General features: G+C 35.2%; 1 protein-coding gene across 4 annotated transcripts in view; it reads left to right on the top strand.

The window, feature by feature from the left end:
* Positions 1–23,562, top strand: part of ZNF451 (zinc finger protein 451) — an 82,990-nt gene that overhangs the window by 38,908 nt on the left and 20,520 nt on the right. For 3 of the 4 annotated variants that reach the window (XM_030928223.1, XM_010387929.2, XM_030928222.1), the window contains 6 exons: positions 654–765; positions 4,990–5,140; positions 6,709–6,835; positions 14,279–14,432; positions 14,927–15,074; positions 20,039–21,642. In XM_030928223.1, the coding sequence (XP_030784083.1) occupies positions 654–765; positions 4,990–5,140; positions 6,709–6,835; positions 14,279–14,432; positions 14,927–15,074; positions 20,039–21,642 (2,296 nt within the window). The remainder of the gene's footprint in view (positions 1–653; positions 766–4,989; positions 5,141–6,708; positions 6,836–14,278; positions 14,433–14,926; positions 15,075–20,038; positions 21,643–23,562) is intronic. The other variant, XM_010387927.2, reaches the window with a different exon arrangement.

The following is a 23,562-nucleotide window of genomic DNA, read 5'->3' as shown; positions in this document are numbered from 1 at the left end:
AAAGTTTGTCAACCCTTGGTCTAGATGGCAACAAATGCTTTATACTGGCACATATTAAGTGCTAATGAGTTATGTTATTAATATTACTCAATGAACAAATACTTATTAGGTTCCTTCTGTATGTTCCAGATTAAATATGGAAAATTTGAAAAAATACATAAAAGTTTGAAAATAATCCTTTAAATGGAAATTCCTAGAAGTAGCCTTCATAACTTTTAATACATCTATTTTCAGGCTTTTTTTCCCTCTGCAGATATAGTTGCATATGGATTGAAATTACTCTTTGCTTATATTTTGCCTCATTTGTTTAATGCAATTTGGCAAACTACTTGATACCAAAGTATATTCCCACACCTTTGAAAAATTTGGCTAATGTTTTTAATGACATTCATCAAATGTACATACCATAATTTATTTAAACAATACCCTGTTGTTAGGGATGTAGGTTGTAGTGAATTTTGTGCAGTAACACTGGTATACACATCTCAGAGCATGCATTTTTATTTTGATGTATTTCTTTGGCATAAATTTCTAGATGTGGAGTTCTAGGGATAAAAAGTAATCAGTATTTTCTGATCACTAATGTGTCAAAATCCTTTTCTCAAGCAAAACAGGTTAGTAATCTTAATTGAGTTTTTTCTTAATGTCTTCAGGAAAAAATTGATTTTCAGCATGCTCATGGGTTACAAGAATTGGAATTTATTCGAGGACATTCTGATACAGAAGCAGCAAGACTGTGTGTGGACCAGTGGCTAAAAATGCCAGGTATTCTTTAGAAATTACACTAAGGTTACCTAGCTTCCCCAAAGCCTTAAGGCAGAAAGTACGTCTGTTTTATGCTGTTGCTAATAAGCATATAAGGTATTAAATTTTATTTCAGTGATACTAATATCACCTCATAATGGCCTACTTTATAATGGCCTACTTTGCCCATTGTCTTTCTTCTTTGGCACAGGTATATTTGAGTCTAAGCAATATAGGTCGTACCTGAGCTCATTAGATATTACTCATTTATTCATTTATATATTTAATAGTTATTGCATGAAGTAGTACATATGTCCACGGGAGGTGTGTAACAGATTATTTGAGGTCGTTAGCTTCTCTAAGGAAATGGAATTTAAACTGAGATCTAGAGGATTCATGTTTACTTATTTATTCATCAGTGCAGCCTATGTAGATATTTAATAAGGAAGCATCATCATAGGAGACTTGTCAAAACATTTGGTAGCTTCTTCATTACTAACTCTTTGCAGATCTTAGATTCCTTGAAGAGTTGCTGTGGAACATTTCTTACTCCACCAGATAATTTGGTGGAATTTTCAAGAGCCAGTAGGAGAGTCCCACCATGACAACTTTCCTGTCTTGTCTTTAAGAATATCTACTCTGCCTTTAAAGGGTCAGGATATCCACAGAAACCTTAGCTGTGGATTTAATCCAACAAAGTTTAATTGCAAAAGGTCACAGAAATATCTATGCATGCGATGCTTAACTTTGTTGAATCTAGGTATCTTGGATTCTAAAGTTAGTTTTCAAGGGCTTTCCTTTGGGATCAAATTGCCACTTATAAAAAAATTTAATAATTTATATTTATTGGTACTTAGCAGTTCATTCCATTTGATACCTGACATAATCAACATTTTTGACACTTGGCCACCCCCTGAAACTGTATTTTCTCCTTATCAACCTGCTTGTGCCTCGCAAACTCCCCTCCTTCCCCCAAAAACCTTTTTCTTTGTTTTCTTCTTATTTGCCTGTGGGGTTTATACATGGCCAACAAATAATACAACAAATAATAGGGATTGCTGAGTTAATATGGTTATTGTATATCATGTCCAATTATGTGATAAGCCTATCTAGATTTATTCTATATAAGTTTGGTTGCTCAGCCATCTGTGATCTCAGTACTTGATTCATTTCACTAATACAGTATTTATTTTGTTGGATTGATCCGTTTATGTGTCTGTCTCTTCCACCTGACTATATGCTTCTTGGGCACAAAGACCAAATCTTACTAATACTTTTTAGTGTCGATTCCTTAAAAGAATGCTCAGCGTAGAGATACTCAATGAATGTTGGTTGAATTTTTATAGAGGTAGGCTATAAATATTTGCATAATGAACACAGAAAGGAAGCCTAGAACTTGGGTTCCAAATCTTACTGTTATTAAACAAAAAAATTATATGACGTTCCAGATCTACTTTGGCAAAAGACACATAGAAAATATGGTAAATGGTTTTGCTTCTTGGGGTGTTTTTTGAAAGCTTATAGTTTTTAAAATCCCTCTTCGTGTACATTCAGTTCTCAGTGGAAGAAGTTAATGACTAGCTCAGTGGTGTCATCTTTGCTGCATCAGAATATTCTGGGACCTTTTAAACAGATGCCTACACCTCATTATCTCCAGAGATTCTTATAGGGCATCTGTACTTTTGGGAAAGATCCCTAGGTAGATAGGAAAATGGGCTAGAACTAGAAGACTTTATCATCTCTAAGGTCTCTTCTAAAAATTATCTCATGAGTCTGACACTTTCAAGTCCTATATAGAATGGTAGTTGGGCCAGCAATACGCCCTTCAGGCTTAATATCTGGCCTCCAGATTGTCAGAATATTGTAATGCATTGTAAGTTGAATCTTGAGCATCTGTTTTTGTATTTCCCTGAGCAGGTCAAGTAGGATCAAATGAGTTATTTAGCTGTGTCTTTATGGTACTTTCAAGATTAGTGTTTTCTCTGCCTTTCAGTACTGGCTTTTTGATGGCTGATGAGCTTAAACCTGGAGTTAAGGTCTGTAGTTTTGCTCTTTTTTGTGTGATGGACTCAGCTTTTTGCTTGGTCTCTGAGGCAATGTAAAAATAAAGTTTGGAATCTATGCCTGAACAGCTGCTATAGTATTGGGCTATATTTGGTATGGTGCTATTCCATAAATGAGCTTTAGAGAGTGCTGAGATCCTTTAAGAGCATGTAGCTGGGGAAAAGAGAGAGAAATCACTGTTCTCTTTAATTATAGAGAGTGAGATTCTACTTCTCAGGAGCATTAAAGGACTCATTCAGTCTATTTCAAAATACAGTACTCAGCTGTTACAATTCAGTTCTTTCATTAGAAGTATTTTAAGTACCTTATTTATAATTATTCTAATGTTGGACAATCCATTCTTTATGGATTTTTAGAGTTGCCCAGTTTGCATAAATTTGAATACTTAGTATTATAATTTTTTAAAATGCTCTCTGTACTATTTAAGAAAAAACTGTTTAAATCTCTGTATTTTGCATTTCCATGGGGAAGCCTCCCCACCCCTTCACCCAGGAATTGGCTTCTCCAACTTTATTTATATCCAGAGCCATTATTTATAGCTAAATAAAGGTCCTAATAGGAAACATCTGAAATGTGGGTGGACAATTATAAAAGTTGTCATAATTCTTACTACATTAAGAATGTTAAAGATAAAAAAGTATATTGTCATTTTAATGCCTCTTTAAGACTAAAATATGATTAATTCCATGCTGTCCATTATTTGTTATCAGAACACATTTATAAACATTTTGACAGTTTGATAGAGGCATTCCCCTAATAAAGACTAAAGGAGAGGAAAAGCAATTAAAACCTTAATCATATATAACAATTTTGGGATTTAAAAATCATATTGTCTTAAGAGAATAATTCTATTTAAATGCTTAGGGCTTTGTAGAAAATTCAGTAAAGATAAATATTTAGTTTTTTGCTATATGAAATATTCAAAGCATTTGAGTGAAATAGTCCACAAGAGATAGTAATAAAAGAGAGAGTAATCAAACTGTCTGTGAATCAGAATACTTGTGGTTGTTTTGCAATTGTTTTTATACAACTTAACTCTTTAAATTTTTCTTCATATATCATGTGTTGGGAGTTTCCCTGAGGACATTTGGCTGGGGGATTCATCTACAAGTTTTGTGACTTTAAGATCAAAATTATAAAGAAAGAAAGGGGTGAAAAATGGACCAGGATAAAGGAGGATTAATTAATTAAGAGAATAAAATGGTAGACAAACTATTTCCTAATTGGCTTTTTAAAGGGAAAAAGAGAAAGGACAAAATAGGATAAGTAGAAAGGGGAGAGATATCAACAATAAGTAAATCTCTGATTTGTGTTCTATAAATTTGTTATCCCTTGCCCTTATATTACTTGATGTCCAAATTGGAGCTGATTGATCAGTGGCTTGATTCCTCAGAAAATAACACACTTACCCTCCTTGCATCCCTGCTGTCTTCACTCCGTCCTCTCTACCCCAGTTATGTTGTTTAATATAATTTTCATAGAGCTCAGACCCTCTATAGTATAGCTAAATTTACAACACAGCTAAAATAGTTAAAAGAGAAAATAAGACTTAGAGGAAAAGATCTGGCTGGGCACAGTGTCTTATGCCTGTAATCCCAGCATTTTGGGAGGCCAAGGTGGGAGGATCACTTCAGGTCAGGAGTTTGAGATCAGCCTGGGCAACATTGAGAGACCCTGTCTCTACAAAAAATAAAAATATTAGCTGGGCATGGTGGCATGTACCTATAGTCCTACCTGCTCAAAATGAAGGGAGTAGGGGCGTAACCTTCTAATGCATTTGGTCTTTAACACATCTTAGCTGTTGAACTTAAAGAAAAGGATTTTTTTTTTTTTTTTAAACCTAAAGGGAATGCTACTTGGAGCTGGGCATGGTGACATGCTCCTGTAGTTTGAGCGACAGCAGAAGGATTGATTGAGCCTAGGAAATATAGCAAGATGCCCATCTCAAAAAAAAAAAAAGAGAGAGAGAATGCTACTAGGTAATATTAAGGACTTTTTTTGGTCACAACTTATTTACTTTTAGATTATTATATCTTTTATAAGAGAGGTAAACAGTTATAATTAGGATCATCCAGTTGATGCTATATCATAATTTTCATTGTTTTGTCCTAATTTTGATCACTAGCCCAAAAGATAAGTATCTGAAATAATAACCTAAGAATTCATATTCTGATGATACAGGACTCAAAACAGGCACAATTAATTCTGGAACAAAAAGTTCATTCCGAAGAGGAGGCCAAATGCGGGTGTCTGGGAAACCAATTTTATGTCCTATAATGCACTGTAACAAGGAGTTTGACAATGGGCACCTTCTCTTAGGACATTTGAAAAGGTAAGTAGGATATTCAGAATAGTGAATGCTGAGGATCTAGTGAGCTACAAAGTGATTTCATAAAATGAAAGCGTAATGCACCTTTGCCATTATGATTGTATAGTTTTATATTCCAAACCCAAATTATTTTATGCCATTATGATATAATTTTTTCATAATTGGTGCAGTCAGATTCTTCTAGTGGGTGTACCTTTTAGCTTTATGGGTATAGCTTTTAAATATTGATTTTTCCCTAATATAGCTTATAAAGTTCTAAACAGACTTTTTCCATTGAAATCCAGATAGGTTAGTTTTAGAGAAATCTAGCCCATAAATGTAAGTTTCAAGAGACAAGGAGCACGTACAGTTATTTAGTCTAGCCTGAAGAAAGGTAATAGGCATTACAAAATAAATGTTAAAAGCAAACTAATGTAAGCAAAATTAATAATAAAAATTCTATTTATTGAAACCCATTTTATCAATTTACTGAGTTTGGTGGTTTTTTTTTTTTTTTGTTCGTTTGTTTTTGTTTTTTTTTTTGAGATAGGTTCTTACTCTGTTGCCCAGGATGGAGTCCAGTGCAGCTTCCACCTCCCGGGCTCAAGGGATCCTCCCATCCTCCCATCTCAGCCTCCTGAGTAGTTGGGACTACTGTTGTACGCCCCCACACCCAGCTAATTTTTGTATTTTTTGCAGAAACGTGGCTTTGCCATGTTGCCCAAGCTGGTCTTGAACTTCTGACCTCAAGCAGTCTGCCCACCTCAGCCTTCCAAAGTGCTGGGATTACAGGCGTGAGCCACCGCGCCCAGCCAGTTTACTGAGTTTTTGAATAGTGAAGCTTGAGAAAGTAGGTATCAAGGGAAGGTTGTATTAAATGTTTGAATCCCCATAGCCTCCCTTTCTGACAGTTGAAGAATGGGAAATTGAGAGTTTGGGGCTCTAAGCCATTGCCTTTTCCATATGTCTTACCGTACTTATTCCTTACCTTATCAAGAGAAGCTTCTAGAGGGAGTTGCAGCATTCTGTGAAAAACCACGTAAAGTCAAAGCTGGACCTGGGGTCAGGGAGGGAACAAAACTCAGTAGCATACTATATCTTAGCTAAAGTGCTCCAGGCAGTTTAAAATAATGCAGATTTATTAAATGTTAAAAATGAACATTAAAAGGATTAAAAGCCATTAGGGGGAACAAGTGTACTGGAAATCTTAGCATGAGATTATTATTGCAGTGATTAATTATTTAAAGTTAGTTGTAAGTCTTGTGGTAACCAAGGCAAGAAGTAAAAGACGCTGGACTTAAAATTTTCAAACGGGAAGTTTACCAGTTTGGTAAGATGCCTAAATCTGTTTTATCGGCTAGTTAGTACATATGAAATCTTGCATTAACTTTTGCTCACTTTCTGAGGGAGTTACTGAGCATATGGGAACCACTTGATATTTACTATATATGAAGAACATTACTTAATATTTCAGTAGAAAAGTGCAAAGTTCTGAATGTGTGTGTGTATGTGTTTAGCTTCACAAATGAAGTGACATAGTTGTTTCCCTAGAAGGCAGATTTATCTAATGTTACCTCTCTTTTGCTGAGTAGGTTTGATCACTCTCCATGTGATCCAACAATTACACTACATGGACCTTTCTTCAGCTCCTTTGCTTGTGTAATATGTTATAAAAAATTTGTTACTCAACAGCAATATAGAGATCACCTTTTTGATAAGGTAAGAGCATGTCCTAAATTAAGAGTATTATTTTTCTAGATAGCCGTGGAGTTAAGTGTAGGTTTTTTCATGCTGCTCTTAAGCTTGCAATTACCAGTGATACACGTAAGTACCAAAACTGTGATTGTCAGTTGAAAATAAAATGATTTGGGCCATTAAGTTATTATAGGCAGGTAAACTTGATACCTTACAATCAGCAGTCCTAGAGATATCATCAAAATCCTTTCATGGAGTTGCTGTGTGAAATTAAATTACCTCGTTCAAGATGCTCTGAGTGAGTCACTTGATGAGAACCAAAACCCTGTTCTTAAGTCTTTCACTGCTTGTTGAAATGTTGGAGCCATATAGTAAATGACAAGTTATTAATGCTAGTTTTAAGGAATATAACTAGTATTTTAAAAGCTATGTTATATAATTCTAATTAAGTGTTAAATCTTAAGGGATATGAGTTGATTCATGATATGCAAATCCATGTAATACAGAACTCTAATGGGTTTTTACCATATTTGATAATAGGTATCTTTAATGACTTATTAACATGGCAGAAGTAATGTATGTTACTTATATTACTTGATGTATTTTTTAAAAAATATTAACAAAGACAAGAAATCACCCTTAATCTCACAGAGATAAGGACTATTATTAACATTTTGATATATGTGTTTTTAGTATTTCTCCATATATAGATAAATGTTTTTACATAAGGTATCTAAATTGTTTTGTGATTTAAGGCGGTGTGTTGCAAACATAAAAGCTTAAATAATCATCAAATCAGTGCATACATTTCTACATTTTAAATCAATGAATAATTTTCTTCTGTATGAATATAATATTTAATAAATTTCCCATTGGATGTATTGTTTGTTTTCTATTATTAAAAGCAATGCCATATTAAATATTCTATTAACTAAAAACCTTTGAGAATATCCATATTTGGATATTTGAGTAAATGTCAAATTGGATTTACCAAGTAAATATTAGATTTTGAAATAGTAAAATATTTATTCAGTTATGTTTTCAGAATTTGCTTCTCTCTAGAGCTATACCTGGGAAGTAACATGGAGAATAGCTTGGATTCTGTGTAGGTTCACAGCAGAGAATTAAAGCTTGCATTCTAAGTTTATCTAATTGAATTCTGCAGTACTCCCCATCTTTGTCCTGACACTAGAGGACATTTCCAGAACAGATGTGCATCTTGAAGCAGATTTTATTTTACACTTTCTTATGAGTTTTTGAGAGCCCGTGTCTTGTTCACTGTCTAGGCCCTATAGTACAAGTGAACTTAACTGTAGTTCTTCCACACAAGGAGCTTGTGCTCTGGAATGAACAAGCTTTAATGGTACAACATAAGTGAAATAGGAGTTCAGAGAAAGGGGAGAGAAGTATGAGAGAATTTGGCAAAGCTTTATGGAACAGAAAAGGTTCTCCAGGACTGGATTTGGATAGATGGAAAGTAAAAATGATAGAATTCTAGGTAAAATTGCAAAGCCTAACCAGAATAGTGACTATAGGAATAGATAGCATCCAGAAAGGAGTTAATGTAGCAGGCCTGAGACTACTGTTTTTACAAAGACTTCCTTGCAGTGTTGGCTCTTGGCTGGTGTATGAAAACTTGGATTTTGAGAGCGTTTCTTCTATTCTCTTTATATGAGTCACTTACTGTGCAAACAGTAATACTGTGCAGTATGGTTTATGCAGAACACCTGCTTTCCTTATGGGAGCCTGGAATTTTGGTACATGCTAGGCAGAGGTTTCCTATATGACCAGACCCCAGTAAACACCTTGGACTCTGAATCTATAATGAGCTTCCCTAGTAGACAGTAGTTCATATGTGTTGTCACAGCTCATTGCTAGGGGAATTAAATGTGTCCTTTGTGACTCCTTTGGGGAAGATTTCTTGGAACCTTGTACCTGGTTTCCTCTGGACTTTGCCCTTTGTGCTTTTTCTCTCTATTGATTTTACTTTATATCCTTTCATGCTGAGTCTAGTGAGTCCTCCTGACAAACCGTTGAACCTTAGGGTAGTCTTGGGGATTCCTAACAAAAATAAATAGTAACATGATCGTAAAGGCACAGGATTTTAAACTTGATATTGGCAAGAAGGAACTATTATAGAATAGTGACATGATGAAAATAACACATTATTCTTTTAGAGTTAGAAGGACTTCTAATTCTGGAGCCCAATTCCTTCCCTTTTTTTAGAGACACTGAAGAGACTGAGTGGCATTAGAATGGCAGTATTGTTCAGAATGGATTCAAAGATGTGAACAAAGAGACCAGTTTAGATGACTTTTGCAGTAATTTAGCTCTGAGATGAGCTAATGGCTAATTAGGTAATGGCATTCAGAATGAAGACCTTAAAGTGAAACCAAGAGACATGTTGAAGAAAGAAATGATAGGGTTATCCATTTCCATGACAAATGGAAGATTTGGGGAAAGAAGGGAAAAAAGGTGAAAGAGAACTGCATTCCATACTTTAGTGTTTGCAATAGGTTACTGATGTTCTGCATTTTTCAGAATTGGAGTTATTTCAGGACATGTTTCCCTATTCCAGGTACTGAGTGTTTTCTCTACTATAATGAGTGTATATGTTTGTTTTCTTTAGTAAATTTGAGTAGGTAGTTTAACTTTAAAATGAGTTATTTCACTTATTTTTTCCCCATATTTCATTAATTTGTTTTTTCTTTTTTTTTGGAATCACACATTCCATGCTGTTTTGCACTCCTTTTTGCCTTCTCTCTAGGAAGATTTATGACCTTCAGCATTCTGAAAAGCAATATGGTAACATAGAAAGGGCAAAGGCTTTGGTATCAGATAGACCTGGGTTCCACTGTTACTTTTATTAGCTTCATGTTCTTAACAGGTTACTGAATCTGTGAGTTTAGTTTCTTCATCCCTAAAATGGTATCGTTAGACTTACGTACGAGATTGTTAAGAGAAAATGTAATACTCTATAAAGCACTTCAGGTCTGACCTGTAACCCTCAATGATTGCTTATTCCTTGATATTTGTGTCACCACAAGGACCCTAAGGAAACTAGTATGCATGGGAGGTTGTAATTGCCTCTTTTAAATTAACCAGAAGAGGTCACTAGAAGATTGTATAAGCCTCGTTGTTTTTTATAGGTATGAATTCTGTTTTGTAAAGATGGCAGTCCCCAATGAAAGAAAGTCAGATTATTCACACTTTGCATTGTTTTCCTTGCTTCCCTCCCCCATTTCTTTGATCTTCAATTTCTTGCTTCTAGACTAGGCCTTCTCAAACTTTAATGTACACACAAATCACTTGGAAATTTTGTTAAAATGCAGATTCTGACTCAAGATGTCTCAGGTGGAGCCTTAGATTCATATTTCTAACAAGCTTTTAGGTGATGCCATTGCTGTCGTTCCTTGAGTCATACTTTGAGTAGCAAGTTTCTAGTGGCTTTTGACACCTAAACCCATCCAATGGCTATTATATCACTAGATAACACACTGCTTTTCTCCCTTTTGTGTGACAGTGGTGGTAGATGTACTGTAAGCTCCTTTGTACCTCAGTGTCATTTGTGAGTTGGTTGAAGCTACCACTGGTTATTCTGTTTCTAGGGCTACTGTATCACCTAAGGTGACTTTTCTTCTTTGCTAACCCATCTTCCCCATCCCTAGGCAACCACTAAGCTACTTTGTGTCTCCATGGATTTATCTATTCTGGATATTTTATGTAAAAGGAATCAAACAATATGCAGCCTTTGTGACTAGATTGTTTCACTTGTCATAATGTGTTTCAAGGCTTATTCATATTGTAGCATGTATCAGTACTTCATTTCTTTTCATTGCTAAATAATATTTCATTGTTAAGTACATATGCCACATTTTATTTAACAGTTCATCAGTTGATGGACATTTGGGTTGTTTCTACTTTTTAGCTGTTATGAACAATGCTTCTATAAGCAAACATCCAAGTTTTGTGTAAACATACGTTTTAAAATTGCTAGGTCATATGGTACCTTTTTAATTTTTTTGAAGAAGTGCCAAACTGCTGCACTGCACCATTTTACTTTCCCTCCAGCAATGTTTGTGGGTTTCAGTTTCTCTACATCTTACCCATACTTACTACCTGTCTTTTTAAATTTATCCATTCTAGTGGATGTGAAATGGTATTTTGGTTCTACCTTTTTTTTTTTTTTTTTTTTTTTGAGACGGAGTCTCGCTCTGTCGCCCAGGCTGGAGTGCAGTGGCGCAATCTCCGCTCACTGCAAGCTCCGCCACCTCCTGGGTTAACGCCATTCTCCTGTCTCAGTCTCCCGAGTAACTGGGAGTACAGGCGCCCGCCACCACACCCGGCTACTTTTTTTGTTGTTTTTTTTGTATTTTCAGTAGAGACGGGGTTTCACCGTGTTCACCAGGATGCTCTCAATCTCCTGACCTCTTGATCCGCCCGCCTCGGCCTCCCAAAGTGTTGGGATTACAGGCGTGAGCCACCGTGCCCGCCCTACCTTTTTTTTTTTTAAGACAGAGTCTAGCTCTCTTTTGCAGGCTGGAGTGCAGTGGTGTGGTCTCAACTCACTGCAACCTCTGCCTCCCGGGTTCAAACGATTCTCCTGCCTCAGCCTCCTGGGTATCTGGGATTATAGGCGCCTGCCACCACACCCGGCTAATTTTCTCTATTTGTAGTAGAGACAGGGTTTCACCATGTTGGCCAGGCTGGTCTCGAACTCCTGACCTTGTGGTCTGCCGCCTCAGCCTCCCAAAGTGCTGGGATTACAGGCGTGAGCCACCATGCCCAGCCCTATTTTTTTTTTTTTTTTGTACAAGTTTGTATGGTGTCTTTTAATGTAACCAGAAATATAGTAAAAAGGAATTGAGCACTTTAACTTATCAGATATCTCATTTCCCATTCCTTCTCCCAATTTGTAGAATGTATTTGCAGGTATGCCATATATATATATAATTTTTTTTTTTTGAGAGAGAAATGGGGTCCTGTTATGTTACCCAGGGTGGTCTCAAATTCCTGGGCAAAGCAGTCCTCCCACCTCAGCCTCCCAAAGTGCTGGGATTACAGGTGTGAGCCACTGCTCCTGGCCAAGTATGCCATGTTTTTGTAACAAGTATATTCTAATAAAATTTTATGTAGAATCACATTTTGGTTCTGTTGAGCAAATCATTTAAACAACTTTATGTGAGTTCATTTATAACTCACAATTAAACTAAAAATGATTTAATGAGTTTAGGGTTCTTCGATCAGGAGAAATATGTATAAATTGGTGGCCTTTATTACTCTTATCATTTAGAATCTTCAAATTGGAATGAAAATGTCCCCTTTGGTGTTATTTCTTCTGTGTGGCACTCATCAAATTGAAACAGGAGGGGAGTGTGGTGGGGAGGGTGTAGTGACAGCAGCATAGAATTCATAACCAGTATTGTAAAGCTGGGTTTAAATGGAAGTTTGTCTTTTCTATGGAGGGGTACAACTTGGGAGGAGGGGTAAGTTGGTTGACTTATCAGAAGTTCAATTTTCTCATTTCTAAATAATGAAAATGGTACCTTATGGGGTTATTATGAGGATTAAGTAGGTAAACATATTTAGAACCTCAGTGTGGTTCCTGACAAATGCTCAGTATAAATAAAAATTTTTTATCTCTCTTCTAGTTCCATCTCATAAGCACTCCGCAAACTATATTGATGGTTCTAGTGTTAATGATAGTAAATACGAGGCACAATACAATTTTTAAGGCTATTACTCTAAAGACCATTAACAAGAAGTTAAATTATATTTATAACAAGCACACACAAATATACGTACACTTATAAATACACACTTTTTAAAATTTCCTATTTTAAGATAGAGGAGGCTCTTAGCAAGGTTTAGAAACTTAGATGCTAGAAAAGACATACTTATTTGACTATGTCAAATTTTAAAAGTGACCATAGGCTGAGCACGGTGGCTTATGCCTGTTATCCCAGCACTTTAGGAAACCAAGGCGAGAGAATTGCTAGAGTCCAGGAGTTAGAGACCAGCCTGGGCAACATGGAAAGACCTTGTCTTTACAAAAAAATAAAAAAATTAGCCAGGTATATTCATGTATGCCTGTGGTCCCAGTTACTTGGGAGGCTGGGATAGGAGGATTGCTTGAACCCAGGATGTCAAGGGTGCAGTGGGCCAGCTCGGGTGACAGAGTGAGCTCTTGTCTCAAAAATAAGTAAATAAGACTATAAACAACATATATATTTGAAAAAATATTGCAAAATGGAAAATGAGGCAGAGAATTAATTTCAGTAACAGGACTGATACAAATTGACCAGAAGGAGAAAAAACAAAACAATTGAGAAATAAAGCTAAAGAATATGAATAAAAAATTCACATAAGAACACATCTGGGTAGCCAAGAAATGTATGAATAAATGCTCAAACTCACTTATAGATAGGAATTGCAAATTAAAGTACCAATGAAGGCCAGGCATGGTGGCTTGCGGCTGTAATCCCTGCACTTTGGGAGGCCAAGGCGGGTGAATCACTTGAACCCAGAAGTTCGAGACCAGCCTGGGCAACATGGGGAAACCCTGTCTCTACCAAAAATACAAAAATCGACCTGACAAAAATGAAAAAGATCTGTAATATATATTACTGCCAGGCTCTTTCAGTACTAGGGGATATGTGAATTGGTATAGCCTTTTTGAAAACCAGTCATACAGTGTCTTTTAATATTGAAATATATATACCCATTAGCCCTGTAGGGCTACTCTTGAGAATGAGAAAAAAGCACCTACCAGAAATAATATATATTCAGGGATGTTTACAAGATCATTATTTCTAGTGGGAAAAATCAAAACTTAAGAAAAAAACTGGAAATAAATGCTGATTGAGTTGAATAGATTCACACCCTGGCATAGTTTGCAACCATTAAGAAGCATTAATTAGAGATACACCAGCTGAATTTTAGGGATTTCCTTTAGGTACTATAGAATGAGAAAACTGATAGGCAGAAGAGCCTATAAAATAATATTTGATAAAACAATGACATTCCCCTTTATTTCTATGTGTCTTTGTAACTGATTAAGCATGGATAAATTTATGGAATAATAATAATGCAGGGTAGAGTGAATAAAGCCAAACATTAGGAAAAATGTATGTGGTGTGATCACATTTATGCATTTGTATATTACATGTGAATGTGTATGTAAAAATGAAAACTATGTAGAAAGCAAATGTTCTTCTATATTTATTACTACAACAGATGGCTGTAATTTGGTTTTGAGGAAAAAAAACTAAAAAACTAAAAATTTGACATTTGGGACCTCGGTTATGATAAAAGTTCCATAATTCACACTCAGGGAAGAACATCTTTCATGTTAAAAATTGATACAGGATATTGCAAATAAATGACAAATAGGAAATTTTGAGTTTTTTTCAAGAACTTGAGTATTTATTTTAGTTTTCCATAATACGGCTTTGTCTTATATTTTAGGAAGCCACAGATGATGGACATAACAACAACCTTCTTCCTCAGATTATTCAGTGTTTTGCATGTCCAAATTGCTTCCTTCTTTTTAGCAGCAAGGATGAGTGTTCGAAGCATATGTCTGGAAAGAATCATTTCCATCAGAGTTTCAAACTGGGTGGTATGTTAATACTCTCTTCTGCTGAAAATTATTAAACTATTTTAATCTTTGCTGATTTATCGTACTTCTCAGATCATTCTTGAGATTACATATCCTCATCTTAGTTTTAGAACTATGAAAATAAAAGATTGTCTCAATTCTTACTTAAAAACAAAGATTCTTAATATTTATTTGTATGTATGAGTAAAGCTTACTAACTTTGAAGAGTGAAGAAAAACTTGGGAAGCAAATATTTATTCAGGATAATGTTATGTTATATCATAATATTTTGAAATTTTTCTGTTTCTTGGCATTTAAGACTCAAATTTTAATTTGAGTATGAGTAAGGCCTTCTTTGTATTTAAGGCCAGAAAGTGGCTTCCCTCAGATTTTTATTGCCAAAATAACTGTCTTCTTTACTACTCCAACTAATGTTGAGAAGGGCTAAGGAGAAGAAGGTTGGGTTACTCTGTACTCAGATAACTTTGCAAATTATAGTTTATTTTGTCTTTCAGAGAACAAAGGAATTGCACATCCAATATCTTTTCCATCTTTTGCAAAGAAACTATTGATCTCTCTGTGCAAAGATGTTCCATTTCAAGTTAAGTGTGTGGCCTGCCACCAGACACTGCGTTCCCACATGGAGCTCACTGCCCATTTCAGGTTTGTATGGGTCTGGAGCTATAAAGGAGTACGGATGAGCTGTTTGCCAGTGAGAAGAATCAACAAATACATTTTCTATTCCATGTTTCTCTCATTTTAAAATGAGAATATACAGTTGCCTGGAAATTAACCAAATTTAGCATAGTGATAGAAGTTAGAGATGTGGAAAACGTGGATATATTGATATTGCTGCAAGTGTAAAGCAAGCTAACAGTTCTAAGTTTTGTGTGTTTTTCTGTGTGTGTTCTGTAAGTATGAGTAGGAGAGGAAAGGGTTAAAGTAGAACCTTGGCTGTAAGTCAACCAGAATGGAAAGTGTCATATACAGTTGAAGGATTAAATCTCAAGCTAAATAAGGCTAAATTTATCAAGCAACCAAGAAAAGATTCCAGTATGATTTGTGATTGCCATTGTATCTGTGAGATTATCTATATTGCCTAGTACATTGTTCCTCTTTATTGGTAAGTGGTATTATGTGAATATAGCACAATTCGTTGATCCGTTCCCTTGTTGATAGATATTTGGATTGTTTACAATTTATAGCTTTTATGAATAAAGCTGCTTTGAGTATTTTGTACAAGTCTTTTCATGGTCATATGTTTTCATTTCTCTTGGATGGACATTGAAAAGTGGAATTGTTGGTTCAGAAGTAAGTGTATATTTAACTTTATGAGAATGTACTAAATATCCAAAGTTGATTGTACTGGTTTACATTCCTACAGGTAAGGTGTGAAAGTTCTAGTTACTCTTCACCCTTGCTAACGTTTGATCTTGCCACTCTTTTTCATTTTAGCTGTTCTTATGTCTCATTTTAGTTTATTATGCACATTTTCTTGATAAACAATGATGTTGGGCACTTTTTCATGTGCTTATGGACCATTTGTTTATCTTCATGAAATCTCTGTTCAAGTCTTTTGCCGATTTTCAAAATTGGATTGTTTGCCTTAATAGTGAGTTGAGGTTCTTTACATATTCTACATATAAATCTTTTGTCAGATTTGTATCTAGAATATAGGAATTTCTAGAATATACAAATGTTTATGAGCATATTTTCCTAGCTGTGATTTTGCATATTCATATTTTTAATTATACCTTTTGATGAACAGAAGCTTTTCTTTGCATTAGGTGTAATTTGTTGATTATTTTCTTCTTTTATAGTTATGCTTTCTGTGTTCTGAGAAACCCTTGCCTCTTCTTGCTTAAAGAATGTATTTTATTTTCCTGAATTCAGCTTTGATATTTTTATTTATGTTTATTTCTATAATCTATTTCAAATGTTTGTTGATTTTTACACCAACCATTGTCTGGTTTCCCTGGCAGTTCTCTGTTGTTTGCCCGTTTTCTAGTTCATTAATTTCTGCTCTTTAAACTTTGAGTTTAATTTGCTTATCTTTGTCTAGCTCTTAAAGGTAGAAGTTTAGATTGGATCTTTGTTTTCAATGTAAACGTTCAAAAATATAAATTTCCCTCTAAGCCCTGCTTTACCTGCATCACACAGATGTTGATAAGTTGTGTTTTCATTTTTATTCAGTTAAAAATACGTATCTCTTTTTTCCTCATTAATCCGTAGAGCTACCATATGATCCAGCAATTTCTACTTGTTGACAGCCAAGAGCAGTGTGAACGTATGTCCACACAAAGACTTGTATGTTTGTTTATAGCAGCATTATTCATAATAGTAAAAAAGTGGGACCATCCCTAATGTCTATCAGCTGACAAATGGATTTTTTAAAATGGACCTATCCATACAAGGGAATATTATTTGGCCATGAAAAGGATTGAAATCCTGATTACATGTTACAACCTCAATGAACTTTGAAAACATTATGCTAAATGAAATAAGCTACTCACAAAGAATCCATTTATATGATTCCATTCACATGAAATTCCAGAATAGGGAAATCTGTAGACACAGGAAGTAGTTGCTTAGGGCTCAGTAGTTGCTTAGGGCTCAGTAGTTGCTTGGAGTTGGGGAGCATGTCGAAAAGGGAGGTGGGGAGGTGATAGTTAAAGGGCATGTGTTTTCTTTTTGACATGACGTGATGTTCTAAAATTGACTGTATTGATGGTTGCACATATCTTTATGTGAAAAACAGTTGAAGTTATATACCCTAAATGGGTGAATTATGTGAATTATATCCTTTTTTTTTTTTTTTTTTAAAGACAGGGTCTCTCTCTGTCACCTAGGCTGGGGTGCAGTGGTGCAATCTCGGCTCACTGCAACCTCCACCTCCTGAGTTCAAGCGATTCTCGTTCCTCAGCCTCCCAAGTAGCTGGGACTATAGATGTGTGTCACTATGCCTGGCTAACTTTTGTACTTTTTGTAGAGACGAAGTTTCACCATGTTGGCCAGGATGGTCTTGAACTCCTGACCTCGAGTGATCCGCCCTCCCAAAGTGCTGGGATTATAGGCATGTGCCACTGCACCTAGCCGTGAATTATATCTCAATAAAGCTTTTAAAAACATTTTTGAAAAATGTTGTCTTTGCCCTTTTGATTTATTGTTTGACCTATAGGTTTATTAGAAATGTGTTGCTTCGCCAGGCACAGTGGCTCACACCTGTAATCCTAACACTTTGGGAGGCTTAGGCAGGTGGATTGCCTGGGCTCAGGAGTTCAAGACCAGCTGGCTAATATGGCGAAACCCCATCTCTACTAAAAATACAAAAAAATTAACCGGATGTGGTGCTGTGTGCCTGTAATCCCAGCTACTTGGTAGCTGAGGCAAGAGAATCGCTTGAACCCGAGAGGCAGAGGTTGCAGTGATCCAAGATTGTGCCACTGACCTCCAGCCTGGGCGACGGAAAGATTTTCTGTCTCCAAACACACAAAAAAGATACGTGTTGCTTAACTTCTAAAGGTTTATAGATGTTACATTTAGGTATTTAACTTATAAACATTTAAGGATTTTTATTATTTCTCATTTCCAATTTAATTCCAAAATAATTAGAGAACATATTTTGTATAATTTTTTTCTTTTGAAATATATTAAATGTATAAAATTGTAGCTGGTCTTTTCTCTCTGGAGTTTAGTAGTGAAGAGAAGACACAGTTTTTCTATTTTTTTATTTTGATTTATTTTGAGTTAATTTGTGGAATAGTATGTGGTTTTATTGAGCCTAGTTCTTCAGTGCAAAAGCAACTATGGGCATGATATTTGTCTGACATAAAATTAATCAGTTCTTTCTTTTTATTTCTTTACTTACAGGTTTAGGGCATACGAGTGCAGTTTTGTTACATGGGTATATTGTGAAACTCAGATATCTGGGCTTTTAATGTACCTGTCATCCAAATAGTGAACACTGTACTCAATAGGTTATTTTTCAACCCTCACTTGTTTCCCAACCTCCCACCTTTTGGAGTTTTCAATGTCTATTTATTATTCTACTCTATATGTCCATGTGTACCCATTGTTTAACTCCCACTTAGAACTGAAAATTTTCAGTATTTGACATTCTGAGTTATTTCACTTAGGATAATGGCCTCCAGTTCCATACATGTTGCTTCAAAAGGCATGATTTCATTCTTTTTTATGACTGAGTAGTATTCCATGGTATATATGCCATATTTTCTTTATTCAATAATCCGTTGATGTACACTTAGGTTGATTACATTCATTATTGCTATTGTGAATGGTGCTGTGGTAAATGTATAACTGTAGGTGTCTTTTTGATATAATGCTTGCTTTTTCTTTAGGTAGATATCAGTAGTGGGACTGCTGGATCAAAGTGTGGTTCTATTTTTGTTTTTTTTGAGAAATCTCCATATTGTTTTCCATAGAGGTTGTACTAATTTACATTCCCACCAGCAGTGTATAAGTGTTCCCTTTTCTCTGTATCCTTGCCAACATCAGTTGTTTTTTGACTTTTTAATAACAGCCATTCTGACTGGTGTAAGATGGTATCGCATTGTTGTTTTAATTTGAAGTTCTCTGATGATTAGTAATGTTATTTGTGGGCCACTTGTATGTCTTCTTTTGAAAAATGGCTATTCATGTCCTTTGCCCACTTCTTAATGGGATTATTTGTGGGTTTTTTTCTTGTTAAGTTCCTAGTAGATTCTGAATATTAGTCCTTTGTCAGATGCATAGTTTGCCGATATTCTCCCATTCTATAAGTTGTCTGTTTATTCTCTTGATTGTTTTGCTATGCTTAAGCTTTTAAGTCCCATTTGTCTATTTTAGGGCTTTGTTGTATTTGCTTTTGAGGACTTAGTCATAAATTTTTTGCTTAGGCCATTGTCCAGAAGGGGTTTTCCTAGGCTTTCTTCTAGAATTTTTATAGTTTCAGGTCTTAGTCTTTAATCCATCTTGAGTTATTTTTTGTATATGATGAAAGATATAGGTTCAATTTTATTCTTCTGCATATGGCTATCCAGTTTTCTCAGCACCATTTATTCAATAGAGTGTCCTTTCCCCAGTGTGTATTTTTGTCAGTTTCGTCAAAGATCAGTAGGTATGTGGCTTTATTGCTCGGTTCTCTGTTCTGTTCCATTGATCTGTGTGATTGTTTTTACACCAGTGCATGTTGTTTTGGTTTCTACAGCCTTATAGTATCAACATTAATCAGTTATTAAAGAATAGGTTCTGGGTTGTCTAGAATCTTAACCATAGTATTCTTTCATACAGTTTAATTACCATGGAGAGTCTAATAATTTGCCTATTCAATAAGGTCCTCTGTCAGTGCTTTTGATACAGATTTTAGTTTTCTAAAATTTGCCTGAATTTTAAAAAATTTGAATCTAGTTTTAGCCTTTTGTGTTTTAACTAGAAATAGATAAAATGCAGATAATACTCAAGTATTTGAGGTGATAGAACATCATTATGTCATCTGCATCTTTATTGAAAAGTATCTTTTAGTGCTTATATATACATTGGTTATTTTATAGTTCCTTCAATAAAATGCAGCAATGGTATATTTAGAAAATACTTCTGAAAGAGTTTCTGTTTCTTTTTATCTAATTTAGAGTTCGTTGTCGAAATGCTGGGCCTGTAGCTGTAGCTGAGAAGAGCATTACCCAGGTTGCAGAGAAATTCATATTAAGAGGTTATTGTCCAGATTGCAATCAAGTCTTCGTGGATGAAACCAGCACCCACAATCATAAGCAGAATTCAGGACACAAAGTCCGAGTCATTAACTCAGTGGAAGAATCAGTCTTACTCTATTGCCACAGCAGCGAAGGGAACAAGGATCCTTCTTCTGACTTGCATTTATTGTTGGATCAATCAAAATTTTCATCACTTAAAAGAACCATGTCTATTAAAGAATCTAGCTCACAGGAGTGCATTGCCATTCCAAAAAAGAAGATGAATTTAAAAGATAAAAGCCATGAAGGTGTTGCTTGTGTCCAGAAAGAAAAGTCAGTAGTTAAAACCTGGTTCTGTGAATGCAATCAGCGATTCCCAAGTGAAGATGCAGTAGAAAAGCATGTTTTCTCAGCCAACACAATGGGTTATAAGTGTGTGGTCTGTGGAAAGGTATGTGATGATTCGGGGGTCATTCGTTTACACATGAGCCGGATTCATGGAGGAGCACATTTAAATAACTTTCTTTTCTGGTGTCGGACATGCAAAAAGGAGTTAACAAAGAAAGATACTATCATGGCACATGTGACTGAATTTCATAATGGACACCGATATTTTTATGAGATGGATGAAGTAGAAGGTGAAACTTTGCCATCATCTTCTACAACATTGGGTAATTTGACTGCTAACAAGCCTTCATCAGCTATTGCTATTATCGATCATTCCCTGGCAAATAGCAATGCCAGGGGCAAATGGCAATGCCGGATTTGTGAAGATATGTTTGATTCCCAGGAATATGTAAAACAGCACTGCATGTCTTTGGCAAGCCACAAGTTTCATAGATACAGCTGTGCTCACTGCAGAAAGCCTTTTCATAAGATAGAAACATTGTACCGACATTGCCAAGATGAGCATGACAATGAGATAAAGATTAAATACTTCTGTGGGCTTTGTGATCTTATCTTTAACGTGGAAGAAGCATTTTTGAGTCATTATGAGGAGCACCACAGCATAGACTATGTATTTGTGTCAGAAAAAACTGAAACTTCAATTAAAACTGAAGAAGATTTTCCAGTAGTAGAGACCAGTAACCAGTTAACCTGTGGTTGCCGTGAGAGTTACATCTGTAAAGTCAACAGAAAAGAAGATTATAGTAGATGTCTCCAAATCATGCTGGATAAAGGAAAACTGTGGTTTCGCTGCAGTTTATGTTCGGCAACAGCACAGAATTTAACCGACATGAACACTCATATCCATCAAGTGCACAAAGAAAAGAGTGATGAGGAGGAGCAGCAGTATGTAATCAAGTGTGGCACCTGCACCAAAGCATTTCATGATCCTGAGAGTGCGCAGCAGCATTTCCATAGAAAACATTGCTTCTTACAGAAACCTAGTGTGGCTCACTTTGGATCTGAAAAGTCAAAGCTGTACAAGTTTACTGCCAGTGCCTCACATACAGAGAGAAAACTGAAACAGGCAGTAAACTATTCAAAAAGTTTAGACCTGGAGAAAGGAGTTGAGAATGACCTAAGCTGTCAGAATATAGGTATGGCTTTAAAGCTCTGCGCAAATTTCATATACTAATATTGAAACTTACAATGTACCCACCTCGATTTTGAAGCAAGAAATAGGATAACTTCTTGATGATATGTTAATTACTACAGTATATACATTTTAGGGGTTTGTATTCCTACTGCTACATTTATCTGCTTTCTAAACTTAAGGGGACAAAGAGTATATATTGGCTTTAAATAATATATATTTTAGATATCATTTTATTTTACAAAAGGTGTGGAGATTTTGAAGATGAAGGAAGTCGATAGTCTTTCTGAAAGTTAGATTTCAAAGTTATCCTAGTATTAATATAGTTTAGATTTTTCTTGCAATATTCGGGTTCACTAAAAAGATAAATCATGTGAATTCTTTTTGTTTCTATTTGGCCATATTCTTTAGTGTGAGAAATTTTAAAGGTCATTTCAGCATTCGTATATTTTTGTTATGATTAACTTGGAAGCAAAGCTTTAACATACAATTAAAATAGCAATTAGAGGTAGAGTTAAAGTGGTAGCAAGAAACTAGGGGGAAAACTGAAATATGAATTCCTTCTTTGTACTTACTCCAGTCTTTCTGTCTTCCATATGATAGGATTAAGTAAGTCTAGGCAGGTGTTATGTTTTTATTTTGTTTAGAAGTATAATTTGTTTAGAGTATAATTTTAAGTGTATATTTTTTTATTTTTTAATTTTGTTTATTAAGATGGGATTTTACTATGTTGCCCAGGCTGGTTTCAAACTCCTGGCCTCAAGCAATCCTCCCATTTTAGCCTCCCCAAGTGTTGGGATTACAGGTGTGAGCCACCACACCTGACTTAAATCTATATTCTTTTAAATAAATATTAACTCTTGGTGAGTTATACAATGTAGTGTATTTGGATACAGTGAGAATATGTGAAAATTTTGGCCAGTAATGTATTTTTACCAACCATTGAATTTTTACATTCTTGCTCTATAGTGTATGTAGATCTTAACATCACCTTTATCATGGCATGTTTTCAGTGATAAAGAATTAAATCATGAGCTACCTAGTCAACTCTAAACAGTGAAACACTGGTTACGCCATTTGATATTCTCTTTGGCCTTTTTTTTGTGTGTGTGTGTGTGCTTCTGTTTATTTATTTATTTATTTATTTGGAATTTGTATTAGTCTGCATTTGATAGAAAATGCAATATCTAAATCTAGAGTTACTGAGAAGTTAGAGAAAAGACATAAGGTGGCTTGGAAATGGAAGGGAATGGCAGTAATATATTCAAGGGAACTATTAGAATAGAAACTGTTCATTTTTTAAATAATATAACATTCTAAAGTTTGCATTGTTACCACAGGAAACTTTAAGGCCTTGTCAAAGTGGAAAAGTATGAGACAAAGGGGAGAGAGAATGAGGGTTGGGGCATGGGGGAAGGTGAAAGAAGAATCTGAGAGAACCAAGAAGATGTGTTTATAGGGGGAGGTGTCACTGTACCACTGGCACCTATTTGTAGCACTGCTTTATGGCAGCAGGATTCCAGGTGATTTTATTTCTGCTCTCTAGGGTGTTTAATCATAGAACTAGAGGGCTACTAATAAATCAGTTTAGACTGGGAAAAGAACCAAATTCTGGTGGTAAAAATGTTCTTAATAGGTAACTTTGGAATTTTATGTGGGTGGTGGTAGTTTTTGCTTATTTAACCTTAAAACTTGGTTTTCTAGTTCTTCTAGTACGTTAATGTTTTTAAAAAATTCCCTGTATAAATGACTTTTTAACAAGCCTTAGAGTTGATGGAAAATATTTGCAAGAAGGATATATAATCAAAATTTGTGAAATATTCACAATATTTTTATCTGATTTAAGTGTAAATGGTGTCATGTACAGATTTGGATTTCACAAAAAGGTTTAGATAGAAATGAGTAACATTCAGGGTTAATATTT

The sequence above is a fragment of the Rhinopithecus roxellana genome, chromosome 4 (genome assembly GCF_007565055.1).
Source record: "Rhinopithecus roxellana isolate Shanxi Qingling chromosome 4, ASM756505v1, whole genome shotgun sequence".
NCBI lineage: Eukaryota > Metazoa > Chordata > Mammalia > Primates > Cercopithecidae > Rhinopithecus > Rhinopithecus roxellana.
The sequence above is the reverse complement of the archived record's forward strand: the minus strand, read 5'-3'. Positions and strand labels throughout refer to the sequence as shown.